Source organism: Pleurodeles waltl, chromosome 7, assembly GCF_031143425.1.
Source record: "Pleurodeles waltl isolate 20211129_DDA chromosome 7, aPleWal1.hap1.20221129, whole genome shotgun sequence".
Taxonomy (NCBI): domain Eukaryota; kingdom Metazoa; phylum Chordata; class Amphibia; order Caudata; family Salamandridae; genus Pleurodeles; species Pleurodeles waltl.
This window is the reverse complement of record NC_090446.1, coordinates 630402639-630424789: the sequence shown is the minus strand read 5'-3', so window position 1 is coordinate 630424789 and position 22151 is coordinate 630402639. Positions and strand designations below refer to the sequence as shown.

Here is a 22151-nt window from a genome sequence, read left to right as displayed (position 1 = left end):
GGTGTTTTGCAAGAACGAAGAGGACTAGGAACTTCCCATTTCTAGGATGGATGTCCCACGTCGTGAAGAAGCTTGCAGAGGTGTTCCCACGCAGAAAGACCGCAAACAAGCCTTGCTAGCTGCAAGGGTCGTGGTTAGGGTTTTTCGATGCTGCTGTGGCCCAGGAGGGACCAGGATGTCGCCAATTGTGTGAGGAGACAGAGGGGGCGCCCAGCAAGATAGGGAGCCCTCACAGAAGCAGGCAGCACCCGCAGAAGTGCCGGAACTGGCACTACGAAGAGGAGTGAACCGGAGCTCACCCGAAGTCACAAAAGGAGATCCCACGACGCTGGAGGACAACTCAGGAGGTTGTGCACTGCAGGTTAGAGTGTCGGGGACCCAGGCTTGGCTGTGCACAAAGGAAATCCTGGAAGAGTGCACAGGAGCCGGAGCAGCTACAAATCACGCGGTACCCAGCAATGCAGTCTAGTGTGGGGAGGCAAGGACTTACCTCCACCAAACTTGGACTGAAGAGTCACTGGACTGTGGGAGTTACTTGGACAGAGTTGCTGAGTTCCAGGGACCACGCTCGTCGTGATGAGAGGGGACCCAGAGGACCGGTGATGCAGTTCTTTGGTGCCAGCGGTTGCAGGGGGAGGATTCCGTCGTCCCACGGGAGATTTCTTCGGAGCTTCTAGTGCAGAGAGGAGGCAGACTACCCCCACAGCATGCACCACCAGGAAAACAGTCGAGAAGGCGGCAGGACCAGCGATACAAGGTTGCAGTAGTCGTCTTTGCTACTTTGTTGCGGTTTTGCAGGCGTCCTGAGCAGTCAGCAGTCGATTCCTTGGCAGAAGGTGAAGAGAGAGATGCAGAGGAACTCTGATGAGCTCTTGCATTCGTTATCTAAAGAATTCCCCAAAGCAGAGACCCTAAATAGCCAGAAAAGGAGGTTTGGCTACCTAGGAAGGAGGATAGGCTAGCAACACAGGTAAGAGCCTATCAGAAGGAGTCTCTGACGTCACCTGCTGGCACTGGCCACTCAGAGCAGTCCAGTGTGCCAGCAGCACCTCTGTTTCCAAGATGGCAGAGGTCTGGAGCACACTGGAGGAGCTCTGGGCACCTCCCCTGGGAGGTGCAGGTCAGGGGAGTGGTCACTCCCCTTTCTTTTGTCCAGTTTCGCGCCAGAGCAGGGCTGGGGGATCCCTGAACCGGTGTAGTCTGGCTTATGCAGAGATGGGCACCATCTGTGCCCATCAAAGCATTTCCAGAGGCTGGGGGAAGCTACTCCTCCCCAGCCCTGACACCTTTTTCCAAAGGGAGAGGGTGTAACACCCTCTCTCTGAGGAAGTCCTTTGTTCTGCCTTCCTGGGCCAAGCCTGGCTGGACCCCAGGAGGGCAGAAACCTGTCTGAGGGGTTGGCAGCAGCAGCAGCTGCAGTGAAACCCCGGGAAAGGTAGTTTGGCAGTACCCGGGTCTGTGCTAGAGACTCGGGGGATCATGGAATTGTCTCCCCAATGCCAGAATGGCATTGGGGTGACAATTCCATGATCTTAGACATGTTACATGGCCATGTTCGGAGTTACCATTGTGACGCTATACATAGGTAGTGACCTATGTATAGTGCACGCGTGTAATGGTGTCCCCGCACTCACAAAGTCCGGGGAATTTGCCCTGAACGATGTGGGGGCACCTTGGCTAGTGCCAGGGTGCCCACACATTAAGTAACTTAGCACCCAACCTTTACCAGGTAAAGGTTAGACATATAGGTGACTTATAAGTTACTTAAGTGCAGTGGTAATTGGCTGTGAAATAACGTGGACGTTATTTCACTCAGGCTGCAGTGGCAGGCCTGTGTAAGAATTGTCAGAGCTCCCTATGGGTGGCAAAAGAAATGCTGCAGCCCATAGGGATCTCCTGGAACCCCAATACCCTGGGTACCTCAGTACCATATACTAGGGAATTATAAGGGTGTTCCAGTATGCCAATGTGAATTGGTGAAATTAGTCACTAGCCTGTTAGTGACAATTTGTAAAGAGAGAGCATAACCACTGAGATTCTGGTTAGCAGAACCTCAGTGAGACAGTTAGGCATCACACAGGGAACACATACATATAGGCCACAAACTTATGAGCACTGGGGTCCTGGCTAGCAGGGTCCCAGTGACACATACCAAACATACTGAAAACATAGGGTTTTCACTATGAGCACTGGGCCCTGGCTAGCAGGATCCCAGTGAGACAGTGAAAACACCCTGACATACACTCACAAACAGGCCAAAAGTGGGGGTAACAAGGCTAGAAAGAGGCTACTTTCTCACACAACCCCCCTTCCCCCCCCCAAACGAAGGACAATAAGGCTAACCTTGGCCAGTTGAGACTTTATTGTCTAAGTGGTGATAAGTAGAGAGTAGCTCTGCAATAGACTGGTTACTCCCTTTATCATCCACTATATGGTTACTTACCTGTGGGGATGTAAACCACCCTGTTTGAAGTTTTTTAGCTAAGCAACAATGTGAAGATATTTTTTCAAAGTTTCTATCAGTAAGTTTAAGTTTAGAACAGTAGGAATTGTCCACTGGACCTATTTCTAGTGATGAGAATGCCAGACAGGGATGCGGTCTCAGTAAAGCCATAGCTGGGCAAAAACTTTGTCCATATGGCTGGAAGAGAGAGCAGGGATGCTGTTTCTCTTGATTTGGAGCAGGGCAGGGATGCTGTCCTATGAGCTCCACACTAGGGCATGGTTGCTGTCTTAAGTGTTGTGAGGTAGTGCAGGGTTTCTCCACTAAAGTTTCTCTGGGTGGGTTGGAGGGATGCTCCATGTTAACTAAAATGGTGCTCTTTTTCTCACCAATATTAGTTATCCCACAGAGAGGTACTTCCACCTCAGGGAGTACAGCTATGCCAGCTGATGATTCCCTTGGAACAGGTGTCACCCCAGGAGAGGCTTCACCCACCACAGGAATGGTATCCTGAATGGCAGGGTGGTTAGGGGATACTGTGATACCCTTTTGTCCTGTTGTTGGAGAGGGGTCCTGAGTTTTCAGGCCTTCTTCTCTCCTTTGCTTTTTCATTTCTGTAGAAATGAGAGGGAACAATTCCTCAGGGATACCCAGCACGGCTGCATGGGTATAAAACTCTACATCAGCCCAACCTGAGGCCTCTAGGTCATTACCTAAGAGACAGTCTACAGGTAAGCTAGGTGACACTACCACCTGCTTAGGGCCAGTAACTCCACCCCAACTAAGCTGAACTATAGCTAAGGGAAGAAACTTAGTGGAGTTATGGACATCAATAATCTTACACTGTTGTCCAATGATGTATTGTTCAGGAGACACTAGGTTTTCAGTCACCAAAGAGATACTGGCACTTGTGTCCCTGTAGGCCTGGGCCTCAACACCATTTATTGAAACTGTCTGCCTGTACTTATCCATTGTAAGGGGACAAGCAGCCAGTGTGGCAAGGCCAATGCCACTAGGTGTGACAGAAACTGTCTTGGGACTGACTACCCCAGTTTCTATGATGGACCCATAAGTGAACCCAACTACACCCTTAGTTTGACTGTTGTCAGCAGTCCCACCACTATTACCACTACTGCTAGGTGTAGGAGGCTGGACTGGCTTGTAGTGAGTACCAAGGGGTACTTGCACCTTGCACCAGGCCCAGTTATCCCTTATTAGTGTATAGGGTGTCTAGCAGATTAGGCTGATAGATAATGGTAGCTTAGCAGAGCAGCTTAGGCTGAACTAGGAGACGTGTGAAGCTACTACAGTACCACTTAGTGTCATATGCACAATATCATAAGAAAACACAATACACAGTTATACTAAAAATAAAGGTACTTTATTTTTATGACAATATGCCAAAGTATCTCAGAGTGTACCCTCAGTGAGAGGATAGGAAATATACACAAGATAGATATACACAATAGCAAAAATATGCAGTATAGTCTTAGAAAACAGTGCAAACAATGTATAGTTACAATAGGATGCAATGGGGAAACATAGGGATAGGGGCAACACAAACCATATACTCCAAAAGTGGAATGTGAACCACGAATGGACCCCAAACCTATGTGACCCTGTAGAGGGTCGCTGGGACTATTAGAAAATAGTGAGAGTTAGAAAAATAACCCTCCCCAAGACCCTGAAAAGTGAGTGCAAAGTGCACTAAAGTTCCCCTAAGGACAAAGAAGTCGTGTTAGAGGAATAATGCAGGAAAGACACAAACCAGCAATGCAACAACTGTGGATTTCCAATCTAGGATACCTGTGGAACAAGGGGACCAAGTCCAAAAGTCACAAGCAAGTCGGAGATGGGCAGATGCCCAGCAAATGCCAGCTGCGGGTGCAAAGAAGCTTCTACTGGACAGAAGAAGCTGAGGTTTCTGCAGGAACGAAAAGGGCTAGAGACTTCCCCTTTGGTGGACGGATCCCTCTCGCCGTGGAGAGTCGTGCAGAAGTGTTTTCCCGCCGAAAGAACGCCAACAAGCCTTGCTAGCTGCAAATCGTGCGGTTAGCGTTTTTGGACACTGCTGAGGCCCAGGAGGGACCAGGAGGTCGCAAATTGGACCAGCAGAGAGAGGGGAGGTCGAGCAAGACAAGGAGCCCTCTCTGAAGCCGGTAGCACCCGGAGAAGTGCCAGAAACAGGCACTACGAGGATGCGTGAAACGGTGCTCGCCGAAGTTGCACAAAGGAGTCCCACGTCGCCGGAGACCAACTTAGAAAGTCGTGCAATGCAGGTTAGAGTGCCGTGGACCCAGGCTTGGCTGTGCACAAAGGATTTCCGCCGGAAGTGCACAGGGGCCGGAGTAGCTGCAAAAGTCGCGGTTCCCAGCAATGCAGCCCAGCGAGGTGAGGCAAGGACTTACCTCCACCAAACTTGGACTGAAGAGTCACTGGACTGTGGGGGTCACTTGGACAGAGTCGCTGGATTCGAGGGACCTCGCTCGTCGTGCTGAGAGGAGACCCAAGGGACCGGTAATGCAGCTTTTTGGTGCCTGCGGTTGCAGGGGGAAGATTCCGTCGACCCACGGGAGATTTCTTCGGAGCTTCTGGTGCAGAGAGGAGGCAGACTACCCCCACAGCATGCACAAGCAGGAAAACAGTCGAGAAGGCGGCAGGATCAGCATTACAGAGTTGCAGTAGTCGTCTTTGCTACTATGTTGCAGGTTTGCAGGCTTCCAGCGCGGTCAGCAGTCGATTCCTTGGCAGAAGGTGAAGAGAGAGATGCAGAGGAACTCGGATGAGCTCTTGCATTCGTTATCTAAAGTTTCCCCAGAGACAGAAACCCTAAATAGCCAGAAAAGAGGGTTTGGCTACCTAGGAGAGAGGATAGGCTAGCAACACCTGAAGGAGCCTATCACAAGGAGTCTCTGACGTCAACTGGTGGCACTGGCCACTCAGAGCAGTCCAGTGTGCCAGCAGCACCTCGGTTTCCAAGATGGCAGAGGTCTGGAGCACACTGGAGGAGCTCTGGACACCTCCCAGGGAAGGTGCAGGTCAGGGGAGTGGTCACTCCCCTTTCCTTTGTCCAGTTTCGCGCTAGAGCAAGGCTAAGGGGTCCCCTGAACCGGTGTAGACTGGCTTATGCAGAATTGGGCACATCTGTGCCCAACAAAGCATTTCCAGAGGCTGGGGGAGGCTACTCCTCCCCTGCCTTCACACCATTTTCCAAAGGGAGAGGGTGTCACACCCTCTCTCAGAGGAAGTTCTTTGTTCTGCCATCCTGGGCCAGGCCTGGCTGGACCCCAGGAGGGCAGATGCCTGTCTGAGGGGTTGGCAGCAGCAGCAGCTGCAGTGAAACCCCAGGAAGGGCAGTTTGGCAGTACCAGGGCCTGTGCTACAGACCACTGAGATCATGGGATTGTGCCAACTATGCCAGGATGGCATAGAGGGGGCAATTCCATGATCATAGACATGTTACATGGCCATATTCGGAGTTACCATTGTGAAGCTACATATAGGTAGTGACCTATATGTAGTGCACGATTGTAATGGTGTCCCCGCACTCACAAAGTTCAGGGAATTGGCTCTGAACAATGTGGGGGCACCTTGGCTAGTGCCAGGGTGCCCTCACACTAAGTAACTTTGCACCTAACCTTTACCAGGTAAAGGTTAGACATATAGGTGACTTATAAGTTACTTAAGTGCAGTGTAAAATGGCTGTGAAATAACGTGGACGTTATTTCACTCAGGCTGCAGTGGCAGGCCTGTGTAAGAATTGTCAGAGCTCCCTATGGGTGGCAAAAGAATTGCTGCAGCCCATAGGGATCTCCTGGAACCCCAATACCCTGGGTACCTCAGTACCATATACTAGGGAATTATAAGGGTGTTCCAGTAAGCCAATGTAAATTGGTAAAATTGGTCACTAGCCTGTTAGTGACAATTTGGAAAGAAATGAGAGAGCATAACCACTGAGGTTCTGGTTAGCAGAGCCTCAGTGAGACAGTTAGGCACCACACAGGGAACACATACATATAGGCCACAACCTTATGAGCACTGGGGTCCTGACTAGCAGGGTCCCAGTGACACATAACAAACATACTGAAAACATAGGGTTTTCACTATGAGCACTGGGCCCTGGCTAGCAGGATCCCAGTGAGACAGTGAAAACACCCTGACATACACTCACAAACAGGCCAAAAGTGGGGGTAACAAGGCTAGAAAGAGGCTACTTTCTCACACTAGGGGCACTAGAGCTTGATGTATCAGTGGTGGTAGGCTCAGGGGGTTTACCTGGACAGGACTTATCCCCTGGCCTATGGCCTCTGTTTTTACACACAAAGCACCAAGGCTTTTTAATGTGTGCAGGTTGTGAAGAAGAGGAAGAATTTGTTTTATCCCCACCCCCTGAAGAGCGTTTAGGATTTGAAGAAGGATCTTTGGTTTTACCCTTATCCCCATGCTTATCCTGAGATTTCTCACCATCTTTCTTCTTGCCATCCTTGTCACCACCTGTATGAACTTTTCTATTCACTCTTGTTCTGACCCATTTGTCTGCCTTCTTTCCCAATTCTTGGGGAGAGGTCAGATCTGAGTCCACTAGATATTGGTGTAACAAATCAGACACACAGTTATTCAGAATATGCTCTCTCAGGATCAGATTATAAAGGCTTTCATAGTCAGAAACTTTACTGCCATGTAACCACCCCTCCAAGGCCTTCACGGAATAGTCAACAAAGTCTACCCAGTCTTGTGAAGACTCTTTTTTGGTTTCTCTGAACTTAATCCTGTATTGTTCAGTGGTTAAGGCAAATCCATCCAAGAGTACATTCTTCAAAACTGTAAAATTATTGGCATCACTTTCCTTCACAGTAAGGAGCCTATCCCTACCCTTTCCACTGAAAGATAGCCATAGGATAGCAGCCCACTGCCTTTGAGGGACCCCCTGTACAACACAGGCCCTCTCAAGAGCAGCAAACCACTTGTTAATGTAATCCCCCTCCTTGTAAGGGGGAACTATCTTATGCAGATTCCTAGAATCAAGCTCTTTCACAGGATTACTATCTGTAATACTGCTGCTGCCACCATGGGGTCCTAACCCCAACCTCTGTCTTTCTTTTTCTAAGTCTAAAGATTCCCTGTCTAGAGCCAGCTGTTGCTGTTTAAGCTTCAGCCTGGACTCTTCCACTCTCAATCTATTGAGCTCCATTTCTAACATTCTGTCATCAGGGTGGGTGGGTTGGGCATGCTTTGACACAGAAGAATGGTGTGAATGAACAGAGGGAGAATTGACCCTAACAGTTGGCACTCTAACAACTTGACCTGCAGGAATGACATAGCTACTGTGATGAGAGCTCACATTAGTACCAGTTATGCTAGGTGGTCTGCTAAGGGGCAAGTTGGAAAGGATCCCATCTAACATTCTTACTGGGGCTACCCCAGAATCAGAGTGTGAACCATCTGCTAACTTCTCAACTGATGTGCCAGCTAACGCCTTATCATTTTCAATGAGCATGTTAATCAACAATTCTCTAGAGGGATTCTTCCCTACCCCTAAACCTCTATCAATGCAGAGACTCCTTACACCTTTCCAGCTAAGGTGGTCATAAGCAGAGCTGACCAGATCAAGAGTAGGGCCTGTACCAGACATGATAGAAAAAGGTTTAGGGTCAGATAAAAGAAAGAAAAAGTTTCAGGACTTTTTAAGGAAACAGAAAAAAAACTTTTTCAACTTTTTAGAAACTTTTGGAAAGTTTAGAGGTACTTTTCAGCACTTAGCAATAGAGTAAGAGAAGAAAAGCACAACTTTTTGGTTAGGTGTACATACACTGAACTTGTTTTGTATATTTTTCTCTTATGAAAAGTACAAAATGACAAAGTGGTAAGTAGTTACAAGTACTTATCCCACCGCTGCACAACCAATGTAGGAGGCTGGCCTGGTTTGTAGTGGGTACCAAGGGGTACTTACACTCTGCACCAGGTCCAGTTATCCCTTATCAGTGTAGAAGAGGTGTTTCTAGCAGCTTAGGCTGATAGAAGGTAGCTATAGCTGAGCAGCTTAGGCTGAACTAGGAGACATGCAAAGCTCCCACTATACCACTGGTGTCATATGCACAATATCATAAGAAAACACAATACACAGCTATACTAAAAATAAAGGTACTTTATTTTTATGACAATATGCCAAAAGTATCTCATTGAGTACCCTCAGTATGAGGATAGCAAATATACACAAGATATATGTACACAATACCAAAAATATACAGTAATAGCAAAAGGAAGTAATGCAAGCAGTGTAGAGTTACAATAGATTGCAATAGGAGCACATAGGTGTAGGGGCAACACAAACTATATACTCCAAAAGTGGAATGCGAATAACGTATGGACCCCAAACCTATGTGAGCTTGTAGAGGGTCGCTGGGACTGTAAGAAAACAGTGAGGGTTAGAAAAATAGCCCACCTCAAGACCCTGAAAAGTAGGTGTAAAGTGCACCTATATTTCCCAGAGAGCACAGAAGTCGTGATAGGGGAATTCTGCAAGGAAGAACAACACCAGCAATGCAACCAAAGTGGATTTCCGGACGAGAGTACCTGTGGAACAAGGGGACCAAGTCCAAGAGTAGCGACAAAGTCAAGATTGGGCAGATGCCCAGTAAATGCCAGCTGAGGGTGCAAAGAAGCTGCCACCGGATGGTAGAAGATGTGGATTCTGCAAGAACGAAGAGGACTAGGAACTTCCCCTTTGGAGGATGGATGTCCCACGTCGTGAAGAAGCTTGCAGAGGTGTTCCCACGCAGAAAGACCGCAAACAAGCCTTGCTAGCTGCAAGGGTCGCGGTTAGGGTTTTTGGGTGCTGCTGCGGCCCAGGAGGGACCAGGATGTCGCCAATTGCGTGAGGAGACAGAGGGGGCTGTAGGAAAGTACCATCTTGCCTGGCATGTTACCCCCATTTTTCACTGTATATATGTTGTTTTAGTTGTATGTGTCACTGGGACCCTGTTCACCAGGGCCCCAGTGCTCATAAGTGTGCCTGAATGTGTTACCTGTGTAGTGACTAACTGTCTCACTGAGGCTCTGCTAATCAGAACCTCAGTGGTTATGCTCTCTCATTTCTTTCAAAGTGTCACTAACAGGCTAGTGACCAATTTTACCAATTTACATTGGCTTACTGGAACACCCTTATAATTCCCTAGTATATGGTACTGAGGTACCCAGGGTATTGGGGTTCCAGGAGATCCCCATGGGCTGCAGCATTTCTTTTGCCACCCATAGGGAGGTCTGACAATTCTTACACAGGCCTGCCACTGCAGCCTGAGTGAAATAACATCCACGTTATTTCACAGCCATTTTACACTGCACTTAAGTAACTTATAAGTCACCTATATGTCTATAACCTTTACCTGGTAAAGGTTAGGTGCAAAGTTACTTAGTGTGAGGGCACCCTGGCACTAGCCAAGGTGCCCCCACATTGTTCAGGGCCAATTCCCCGGACTTTGTGAGTGCGGTGACACCATTACACGCGTGCACTACATATAGGTCACTACCTATATGTAGCTTCACAATGGTAACTCCGAATATGGCCATGTAACATGTCTATGATCATGGAATTGCCCCCTCTATGCCATCCTGGCATAATTGGCACAATCCCATGATCCCAGTGGTCTGTAGCACAGACCCTGGTACTGCCAAACTGCCTTCCCTGGGGTTTCACTGCAACTGCTGCTGCTGCTGCCAACCCCTCAGACAGGCATCTGCCCTCCTGGGGTCCAGCCAGGCCTGGCCCAGGATGGCAGAACAAAGAACGTGCTCTGAGAGAGGGTGTTACACCCTCTCCCTTTGGAAAATGGTGTGAAGGCAGGGGAGGAGTAGCCTCCCCCAGCCTCTGGAAATGCTTTCTTGGGCACAGATGTGCCCAATTCTGCATAAGCCAGTCTACACCGGTTCAGGGGACCCCTTAGCCCTGCTCTGGCGCGAAACTGGACAAAGGAAAGGGGAGTGACCACTCCCCTGACCTGCACCTCCCCTGGGAGGTGTCCAGAGCTCCTCCAGTGTGCTCCAGACCTCTGCCATCTTGGAAACAGAGGTGCTGCTGGCACACTGGACTGCTCTGAGTGGCCAGTGCCACCAGGTGACGTCAGAGACTCCTTGTGATAGGCTCCTTCAGGTGTTGCTAACCTATCTTCTCTCCTAGGTAGCCAAACCCTCTTTTCTGGCTATTTAGGGTCTCTGTCTCTGGGGAAACTTTAGATAACGAATGCAAGAGCTCATCCGAGTTCCTCTGCATCTCTCTCTTCACCTTCTGCCAAGGAATCGACTGCTGACCGCGCTGGAAGCCTGCAAAACTGCAACATAGTAGCTAAGACGACTACTGCAACTCTGTAACGCTGATCCTGCCGCCTTCTCGACTGTTTTCCTGGTGGTGCATGCTGTGGGGTTAGTCTGCCTCCTCTCTGCACTAGAAGCTCCGAAGAAATCTCCCGTGGGTCGACGGAATCTTCCCCCTGCAACCGCAGGCACCAAAAAGCTGCATTACCGGTCCCTTGGGTCTCCTCTCAGCATGACGAGCGAGGTCACTCGAATCCAGCATCTCTGTCCAAGTGAGTCCCACAGTCCAGTGACTCTTCAGTCCAAGTTTGGTGGAGGTAAGTCCTTGCCTCACCTCGCTAGACTGCATTGCTGGGAACCGCGACTTTCGCAGCTACTCCGGCCCCTGTGCACTTCCGGCGGAAATCCTTTGTGCACAGCCAAGCCTGGGTCCACGGCACTCTAACCTGCATTGCATGACTTTCTAAGTTGGTCTCCGGCGACGTGGGACTCCTTTGTGTAACTTCGGGTGAGCACCGTTTCACGCATCCTCGTAGTGCCTGTTTCTGGCACTTCTCCGGGTGCTACCTGCTGCTAAGAGGGCTCCTTGTCTTGCTCGACGTCCCCTCTACCTCCTGGTCCAATTTGTGACCTCCTGGTCCCTCCTGGGCCACAGCAGCATCCAAAAACGCTAACCGCACGATTTGCAGCTAGCAAGGCTTGTTGACGTTCTTTTGGCGGGAAAACACTTCTGCACGACTCTCCACGGCGAGAGGGATCCGTCCACCAAAGGGGAAGTCTCTAGCCCTTTTCGTTCCTGCAGAAACCTCAGCTTCTTCTGTCCAGTAGAAGCTTCTTTGCACCCACAGCTGGCATTTCCTGGGCATATGCCCATCTCCGACTTGCTTGTGACTTTTGGACTTGGTCCCCTTGTTCCACAGGTACCCTAGATTGGAAATCCATCGTTGTTGCATTGTTGGTTTGTGTCTTTCCTGCATTATTCCTCTAACACGTCTTCTTTGTCCTTAGGGGAACTTTAATGCACTTTGCACTCACTTTTCAGGGTCTTGGGGAGGGTTATTTTTCTAACTCTCACTATTTTCTAATAGTCCCAGCGACCCTCTACAAGGTCACATAGGTTTGGGGTCCATTCGTGGTTCGCATTCCACTTTTGGAGTATATGGTTTGTGCTGCCCCTATCCCTATGTGCCCCCATTGCATCCTATTGTAACTATACATTGTTTGCACTGTTTTCTAAGACTATACTGCATATTTTTGCTATTGTGTATATATATCTTGTGTATATTTCCTATCCTCTCACTGAGGGTACACTCTAAGATACTTTGGCATATTGTCATAAAAATAAAGTACCTTTATTTTTAGTATAACTGTGTATTGTGTTTTCTTATGATATTGTGCATATGACACTAGGTGGTACTGTAGTAGCTTCACACGTCTCCTAGTTCAGCCTAAGCTGCTCTGCTAAGCTACCATTATCTATCAGCCTAAGCTGCTAGACACCCTATACACTAATAAGGGATAACTGGGCCTGGTGCAAGGTGCAAGTACCCCTTGGTACTCACTACAAGCCAGTCCAGCCTCCTACAGGGGCGCCCAGCAAGATAGGGAGCCCTCACAGAAGCAGGCAGCACCCGCAGAAGTGCCGGAACAGGCACTACGAAGAGGAGTGAACCGGAGCTCACCCGAAGTCACAAAAGGAGATCCCACGACGCCGGAGGACAACTCAGGAGGTTGTGCACTGCAGGTTAGAGTGTCGGGACCCAGGCTTGGCTGTGCACAAAGGAAATCCTGGAAAAGTGCACAGGTGCTGGAGCAGCTGCAAAGCACGCGGTACCCAGCAATGCAGTCTAGCGTGGGGAGCCAAGGACTTACGTCCACCAAACTTGGACTGAAGAGTCACTGGACTGTGGGAGTCACTTGGACAGAGTTGCTGAGTTCCAGGGACCATGCTTGTTGTGTTGAGAGGGGACCCAGAGGACCGGTGATGCAGTTCTTTTGGTGCCTGCGTTTGCAGGGGGAGGATTCCGTCGTCCCACAGGAGATTTCTTCAGAGCTTCTAGTGCAGAGAGGAGGCAGACTACCCCCACAGCATGCACCACCAGGAAAACAGTCGAGAAGGCGGCAGGATCAGCGATACAAGGTTGCAGTAGTCGTCTTTGCTACTTTGTTGCGATTTCGCAGGCGTCCTGAGCAGTCAGTGGTCGATTCCTTGGCAGAAGGTGAAGAGAGAGATGCAGAGGAACTCTGATGAGCTCTTGCATTCGTTATCTAAAGAATTCCCCAAAGCAGAGACCCTAATTAGCCTGAAAAGGAGGTTTGGCTACCTAGGAAGGAGGATAGGCTAGCAACACAGGTAAGAGCCTATCAGAAGGAGTCTCTGACGTCACCTGCTGGCACTGGCCACTCAGAGCAGTCCAGTGTGCCAGCAGCACCTCTGTTTCCAAGATGGCAAAGGTCTGGAGCACACTGGAGGAGCTCTGGGCACCTCCTGTGGGAGGTGCAGGTCAGGGGAGTGGTCACTCCCCTTTCCTTTGTCCAGTTTCACGCCAGAGCAGGGCTGGGGGATCCCTGAACCGGTGTAGACTGGCTTATGCAGAGATGGGCACCATCTGTGCCAATCAAAGCATTTCCAGAGGCTGGGGGAGGCTACTCCTCCCCAGCCCTGACACCTTTTTCCAAAGGGAAAGGGTGTAACACCCTCTCTCTGAGGAAGTCCTTTGTTCTGCCTTCCTGGGCCAAGCCTGGCTGGACCCCAGGAGGGCAGAAACCTGTCTGAGGGGTTGGCAGCAGCTGCAGTGAAACCCCGGGAAAGGTAGTTTGGCAGTACCCGGGTCTGTGCTAGAGACTCGGGGGATCATGGAATTGTCTCCCCAATGCCAGAATGGCATTGGGGTGACAATTCCATGATCTTAGACATGTTACATGGCCATGTTCGGAGTTACCCTTGTGACGCTATACATAGGTAGTGACCTATGTATAGTGCACGCGTGTAATGGTGTCCCCAATTTGCCCTGAACGATGTGGGGGCACCTTGGCTAGTGCCAGGGTGCCCACACATTAAGTAACTTAGCACCCAACCTTTACCAGGTAAAGGTTAGACATATAGGTGAATTATAAGTTACTTAAGTGCAGTGGTAAATGGCTGTGAAATAACGTGGATGTTATTTCACTCAGGCTGCAGTGGCAGGCCTGTGTAAGAATTGTCAGAGCTCCCTATGGGTGGCAAAAGAAATGCTGCAGCCCATAGGGATCTCCTGGAACCCCAATACCCTGGGTACCTCAGTACCATATACTAGGGAATTATAAGGGTGTTCCAGTATGCCAATTTGAATTGGTGAAATTAGTCACTAGCCTGTTAGTGACAATTTGTAAAGAGAGAGCATAACCACTGAGGTTCTGGTTAGCAGAGCCTCAGTGAGACAGTTAGGCATCACACAGGGAACACATACATATAGGCCACAACCTTATGAGCACTGGGGTCCTGACTAGCAGGGTCCCAGTGACACATAACAAACATACTGAAAACATAGGGTTTTCACTATGAGCACTGGGCCCTGGCTAGCAGAATCCCAGTGAGACAGTGAAAACACCCTGACATACACTCACAAACAGGCCAAAAGTGGGGGTAACAAGGCTAGAAAGAGGCTACTTTCTCAAAACAGGGGCGATGGCCAAGGCAGTAACAAACCCTCCCCAAGGAGGGACAAACGTGAGCCATTTACCAATGTCATCCAAGGATTTCTGAAGGGCAAGTCCACGAACGAGTGGTACTGATGGGCGTGATGTGGGCGCAGTTGAAAGCCCAGACACATACCAACACGCAGAAAAAGCAGCGCCTAAAGCGGAGGGAAAGTGAAATTAAGCAACTGTCTAGGATCACACAATTTGTAAAGTGGAGCAGCCAAGATTAATCCCAGGTTTTCTGGTTTCATAATTCTCAATTAAGCCACTAGATGTATATACTTTGCTTCGGCTACCCATACCTAACCGCCAGTCCTCCCAACCCCCTCGCCAAACCGCCACTCCACTGGCATCAATGTGGACCTCGGGCACATCACAGACCAAACTTCTTGGCCCCTGGTAAAATGTTTATGAGTACCCACGCTCCTCACCACATCCCAAATAATCCACCCAAATCAATGCAGGTTTAATCCAGAATGCAACAATGTCATGAACATCAAGAAACTGCAGGGGATTTTAGCAAAGCTGGCCAATCTTTCCTCCTACACAGCAATACTATCAGTAGATATTACAAAGATTTCAATACACCGTACTGGCGATTTCGGCAAGCAGTGCTGCAAAAAACAAGGATGGGGTCAGAGTTTCAGGCTTGAATCTCATTACATACCTCACAGCTAGGGTACTGACAGCTGTGGCAATACCAGAAGCTTACCAAATATGAAGAGGGTCAAGGCAGGGCTGTCTGCTATCACCACCTCTTACAACTGCAACGGAAGCATTTACTAGGAGGCTCACACGAGGAGTTGTCTTTACAAGAGATGAAAGATGGTGATAAAACACATATCTTGCTATACGCTGTTGACATTTTACATGTAGATGACATGCAGGTACACATAGCACAAGTGATACAAGTACTACAGACCTTTGGTAGGTTATCCTGGATTCATAGGGAACTGGAACACAACTAGTATATTTTCACAGCATCCGGACTTCTAAATATGCTCCCTACCAGAGTTGACGTGGTGTGCAAAATATCGAAGGAGTGGGGCGCTGCCCGAGTAACTACTAGTGGCTGAGATTAATTCAAGCATTCCACCCTTCACTTTTATGTATACCTCCCTACTACAGGAGGTACAAAAATTAAGATTGGAAGGGACCACATTGAAATATTTAAGAGTGCAAATGCATAGGTCAGAGCTTGAAATTTTAGGTGAAAATGTGAGATATTTAATGACGGCTCTAAAAATGGGTATTATCTCTAATATGGTGAGCCTGCCTTGACTATTGCATATGTTCACAGCGTAGCCAATAAAAATACTAAGAGGTTATCTCAGGGGGCTAGTTAAAATGTACATTGATCTTTAATGGTGCTCGTCAAGATGTACGATACTATTAATAAAACTTAGAAAGAGGACCTAGAAGCACGAGAGTATCAATTATATTACATAGCAGCACAACTACGATGGGTGGCGATGTGGATGAATGGGAGGCTAATAGGGGCAGCTGGTATGAACTATGAAACATCATTTCTATCAGAACTAACAGCTATCCTGTTGAGAGTTAAACAAGGTGCACAAAGTCAAGCAACAAAATTAATTTCTCTTGAGTACAGCTTGGGCTGCTGCCTAAAAAGAACCAAAACACAAACCCCTCACGCAGAGATTTCCCTCTCCTGGGGTTGACGGAACTACATCCTGAGGGCAGTGGCAAGGCCTGCATGGATGTAATGAACAAATAATAACCTAGTTGGGGGCCCGACTTGGTTGAGGAACATGAATTCCCCAAGGGCAGTTCCTGCTGCACAGAGCAATCAGCACTATAAACTGTAATACATTTAATACAAGGAATGAGGACCTCCCTATACATAGGTGGATCCAGTAAATATGCACAATAACGGGCAAAACTAAAACACTGACGCAATTATATAAAGTCATATCACAGCAAGCAAAGAGAGTACTAGACAACCACATAAAAAATGGGAAGAGGATAGAGGAAGGACAACAGCTGATAGAGGGTGGAGACATATACTGAGAAATGCCACCCACATATCAAGAAACAACAGTTTCAAACTAATTCAGTTTAACTATTTATGTAGAATTTGTTACATCAGAACAAATTAGCAAATACTACTTAAATGTGCAGGTGGGCTGCCTAAGGTGTCAAAAGTACGATGTAAATGTTTTTCCACATAACATGGAACTGTCCCAAATTGAAAAAACTACTGGCTACAGTTTACAAGTATAGTCGAAGCCACAGATAGGAAACTGAACTGCATGGTGGAGACGTGCCTATTAGACATCTACCCTCACCCTAAGGAAAAGAGGTACACAAACAGATTAACTGCGTTAGGTTTGTAGTGACACAACGGGGAAGCAGCAATCAACTGGAAGAGTAGGAATTTTCTATCAGTCATCAAGTGGTGCTGAGACGTTTTGACCTGGGCGGATTGCCAAAGTACCTTCTTGCATATGGAAACCTAAAGAGGGATGCATAAATATGATTCTCAACAAGTGTGTGATGCCATGCTCATAGCATTTAGAGGATTTAAATAAGGGTAGGGGAAGTGAACAAATGGTCCCACAGAACCCTGGGGAAACAAACCAAGATGGGGATCAAGGGGGCTATGAACGAACTGCATGATTTGGGGCTCTAGGCCTATGCGATTTAGCATGGCTGTGCTGAGCCTGCCCTGTCTACTGCTGCTGAAATTGTATGTGTTGGTTCCCCACCTTGAAGCACCAATGCAAGAATAATTAGGTACCAGAATTAACTATTTTATATAGAGGTTAAGGTTCCTTTCGAGACCAGAGGAGTTCATAGGTCACTGCATAGCTCCTAGATAAGTTGTTATATTAGATACTTAGGAATCCCTGCTTTCCTTTTTATATCACAATTAGCAAATGTTATCTTAACTATTTAAAAGCAAGCATTTTGCTATTGAAAAATTAAGGAAATAGAAATGAATGCTATAAAAGTACACTTATTATTATCAAATGGTACAAATCGTTAAAGTCTGTGTTTATACAACTTCACTTCTCATATTATTATACCCACTATATTCCTTTCACATATATTCCCTCACTATGTATATACATATTTATTACTCTAGTCCTACTGTACTAGAGAAAAAATAAATACAAATAAATAAAATTAAATCTATAAATAAAATTCAAAAATAAAATTAAATAAAGAATAATATATAAATGTTACTCTCTTGTAAGCTTTACTCTGTCTCCCCATCACTCTATGTCTCCATCAACCTATCCTTCATCCCCACTCTGACTCATCCCAAACCCATTCTACTATTTTGATCTTCAAAATAACCCTGCCTAAGCTCTTCCCTCCTCTACCGCATCTAGCTCACCCCAAACTGGTTTACTACTATGATCTCCCAAATAACCCTACTAAATTCGCCCTCGTTTATCTCACCATTGACTCATCCAAAACCCCTTCTGCTACTATGATGTCCCTTACCCCTTTCCACAGACTCCTCCCTCCTCCATCTCTCCTTTACTCATCCCAAGCCTCATCCTATTAGTATAAACTCCAAAATAACACTTTTGGATTCTTTGCTCCTCTATCCCTCCATTACTCTAGTCAATTAAACTAACAAACTCAAATATCCTCTGCTCAAATTAACTCATACTAATACTGTACTCATATTTCCCTATACTAATCCACTACTAATTCATCTTGGGTTCTCGAGTAGTGCGCTACTCACAGAAAAGCGCTTCGACACCTCGTCAGGGGTAGTAAGCGATATATAAATACAATTATTTGATCTAACGTCTCTTTAATGCTTTATCCCCTCTATTCTCTTTTAGTGGGGATGAAATTTGGTGAAAGTAATTACCATGAGTAATGTATGCTGCACCTTAGAAGGAGGCTACACATGATGCTTCTTAATATTGTGAATAAGCTTGGTCACATGCTTAAATGAAACAATAAAGAATATGATAAGTAAGTGAATAAACTACTTGTGCACTGAATGTAAGAAAAAACATTCAGAATTAGTGTTCAATGTATCCATAAGAATACAAGGAGGAGAATATTGTAATTATAGAATTGGTATACAGAATATAAAAACAATTGGAGCACTAAGGTCAAAGTTAACATTAATACTCGTAAAATATCATGAGAGGAAAAACACAATCCTACCTCCAAAGAAGAGCAAGGACATTAAAATCAGTCCACCTAAATTATCCCCCCTCCCCCAAAACAAATAAATAAACATTCTTTTCAATCAGGCAACCAACAAAATCAGACCTGGGCTATAATATGGACATAAGTGGAAACAGCCAGACGTTTTGGCGATTTGGCATAAATAGTGGTATATCTATGTGATACACTTGGAAAACTTGGAAAAATTCCTACCTGATCGCCAGCTGTCCTCCACCACATGCTGGATAAGACCTCCAAGGAATGGTACCCTGACCAGCTCTAAGTGTTCAAGGTTGCGTGCTGATGCTAGCCCGGTCACCAATGGGACATATTTTAATGAGTTGGTGGGTCCTGAATGCAAAGAAGTTATGTTAGTCCTGCAGTGGTCATGATGTCCAACACTTTGCTACTGTAAACAACACAGCACCTTTCACTGCAGACCTTGTGAAGCAAATTAAGAACCCTTTGAGGTCTCTGATGAGGAAAGTATCTATACAGCACGTAAAGAAAAAAGAAAGGAGCTTATAGGACTACAACTTTCTGCTACTATTGAGCTGAGATCATAAACGTCCTCAAGAAGCTGGTTTGGGCGTCTGTATTTATCCATCAGTTGGAATCATGACTCTGTACTTGGAGCTACGAAATTAGGTTTTCCTTATTGCTGAACAGATCAGGTGCTATAAAATAATTTGTGTACACTGAAGCAAGCAACATGGGTAGGGGTGATTAGAAAGGTCCGGCTGTGCTCACCACTGGATTGAGTTTTTAATCCATCAGCCAGTTCAGGATTTGCCACACTCCAAAGTCTTCAATTAAAAAATATGCCCCCCCACCCAGATGTCAGGCATGGATCTCCCTATATCTTTTAGGAGTCCTGTAGCACATGAGCAATAGGAAGACCATTTGCATCTTTGCCAATCAGACAGAATGCTTGCTATGTGACAAATCAGAACGGTTTTCAAGGTCAAGGCTCCCGGAAGCATTGCCCTAATGGTGTTATGGAGTTTCATTACCAGGACAACAATAAATGAAAGAATTTACACCCATTTTATAATGTTTGAGCACCTCCTGAACTTGCTGGCATCTAGGAAGATCTGCCATATGAAAAAGTAATTGCAGTCCCTCACCTCAATCGTAAGGCTAACTGACACACTGTCACTGCCTATTTCACAAGGAAACCAAAGTCACTGATGCTCACCTGTGAAAACATCTATTTATGTTGACACCTGCCTACGTACTTCAACCACCAGATGAAGGAAAATCAGTTCTCTTGTTATGGCAGTCACTTTATTCTGACATTACCCCAATGAACACGGCCCACATGAATTTGTCTCAACCTGCTTGGCTCAGCTATAAAGAACTGTCAGCTTGCTGTTTAAAGGGCATGATGCCCAACAAAGAACTACACAGTTTTTTCGCTTCTCTCACAATCTTGTTAAGAGGGGACCTAAGATTGGAACTGCTAGAATAGCTTTTTTACAACTGCTGAAGAAAATACAGTCCTCTCACCTGCACAGTTCCTCATGACAAAGGTTCGTAAGCTGATGCAGAGAAAATCTTTGAAAGGCTGTGGCTTGGTGAGCCGTACCCACTTCAAGTAAAGATGCCTCAGCATTGGGATGCAAGGAATTTCTGGAACATTCACTCCTGAAACAAAAGTTACAGAAATAATAACTACCACAGACAACAGCAGAGAAGTAGATGCCACATCAATAGAAACATGGACTCCAATCATGCACAAATAATATTTGAGAGCCCTAAAAGCCAATTCATAATAAACTAACTGGTAGTTCATTTTTAAACTTTGGTTATAGTGATTAGGCAGCAAACAGTACACCATCAATTTACTGTGCAGAAAACAAGATTGTAATCAATGCGGTGAAACTCAGAGAGTGAAATTTGGCAGAACCTGCAAGACCAACCAAAGATGGACAGCAAGAGGACATCTACTCCTGGTCTCTACAACAAGTTAGGAATTATTTATACCATACTTCACCAACAAACAGATGATCAGCACTAACACCCTGTCTACAAAGAATCTGCCAATTCATTTAACCTAAATAAAGGAACTGGCCATTTATCACTTTGATTAAGCTCAAACATGGCCAAAGAGGCCCCATTGTGGTATATTGTTTCTCCATTTTCACCTTTGATTTCTAAACTGATATGACAGAGTTGGAAAGCAATTGTTAATGTGTCTTATTGCTCTCATAAAGCACAGACCTAAAGCTTTTCGACAGGTGGGCCTAAAATCACCGTTTCGTACTCAGATTCCTGATGTAGTCCAGGACTTCCAAAATGGTATAACCATTATCTTTCTGGCTTGGTGCTCCTACTGTCCGTAACTTATATCATAAACAATGCAGACACAGTTTGTCAACACTGAAGTTCTTTAATGGACCCAGGAAATCAGATTTGAATTAAATGGTCACCTTCAACGTAATTATTCCAATTACAAACTGACACTGACAAAAGCAATTCACTTTCATCTATTTTCTTCTGTACCTTGTCTCGCCTCCTCATATCCCCTGCCCTTCTGTCCTCTCCACACCTCTTTCTTCCTACCTCAAGGGGCAAAGGAAAGCCACAAAACAAAACCTTGTGTTCAATCCCAAATTAACCAGGTCTTGTTTAAAGTGCTCTGAATGACAAACAATATTTCTTGGGGCGACAGATTTTTTAGATAAACACAAACGTGCACCATAATCAAGGTAATACAAAAACACTACCAGCATCCGCGAATGAATATGCATAGGAAGTTGACTTTTCTAAGTCAGGCCTCAAACGCATAACGCACACTACTTCCTCAATTATCAAACAGCACCCTCGCAGTGCTTCCAGTACATACATAACAAGTAATTTTCTGCCATATGCCAGTTCATGGATATTTTGCAGCTTTACTGCTGAAAGGTAGTTTTGTAGCACTACAAAAAGCAAATTAAATAAATAACACCCACAACTACATATTTTTCTACTCTTCAGGAGTAAACACTTACCCACTAAATGCAAAGTCTGGATTTTGGCTCCTATTGGAATTCTGAGCTTGTTCTCTGGCGGGATAGGAAATGCTCCATTACGGTTTCGAAATTTGCCAAGGATATGAACTTGGGACATGTGGGTCCAGATTGTTTCCACCAATTCCAAGTGTGAGGTTTCCACACCCTGAATCGAAGCAGAAAGAGAGTGAGTGTAAATCAAGGTTGAGTTTATAGATGGAGATTTTTCTTCTGTGTAGTAAACACATTTTCAAAATGTCCATGTTCCAACACCTATAATTCTAATAAAGGAAAATAAAAAGCAAACGTAGTACAAAGCATAAGCTTTAATAATTCTACACATTCCGTAACACAGGACAATGTTGTAATGACCAAGATCCAAGCATCTCGTTCTCACACACAGACAAATTTAAAAAGTAAAGATGAGAAGCTGAACTAAGAATGATATGTAGTCAAGGTAATCATAAGTGAAAGAACAGTATGTTGCTGGCATTATGATGGATGAACAAGAAACAAAAGTTTTTTTTTTTAAAGAAAGGAAACACATATAGGGCATGTGCTCA

At 46.2% G+C, this 22151-nt stretch overlaps 1 protein-coding gene across 2 annotated transcripts in view; it reads right to left on the bottom strand.

The window, feature by feature from the left end:
- The window catches only part of FBXO38 (F-box protein 38), a 424910-nt gene that overhangs the window by 353142 nt on the left and 49617 nt on the right, over window positions 1–22151 (bottom strand). For both annotated transcript variants that reach the window (XM_069244595.1, XM_069244596.1), the window contains exons 5-7: window positions 21589–21754; window positions 20102–20239; window positions 18806–18943 (exon numbers count right to left, since the gene is read on the bottom strand). In XM_069244595.1, the coding sequence (XP_069100696.1) occupies window positions 18806–18943; window positions 20102–20239; window positions 21589–21754 (442 nt within the window). The remainder of the gene's footprint in view (window positions 1–18805; window positions 18944–20101; window positions 20240–21588; window positions 21755–22151) is intronic.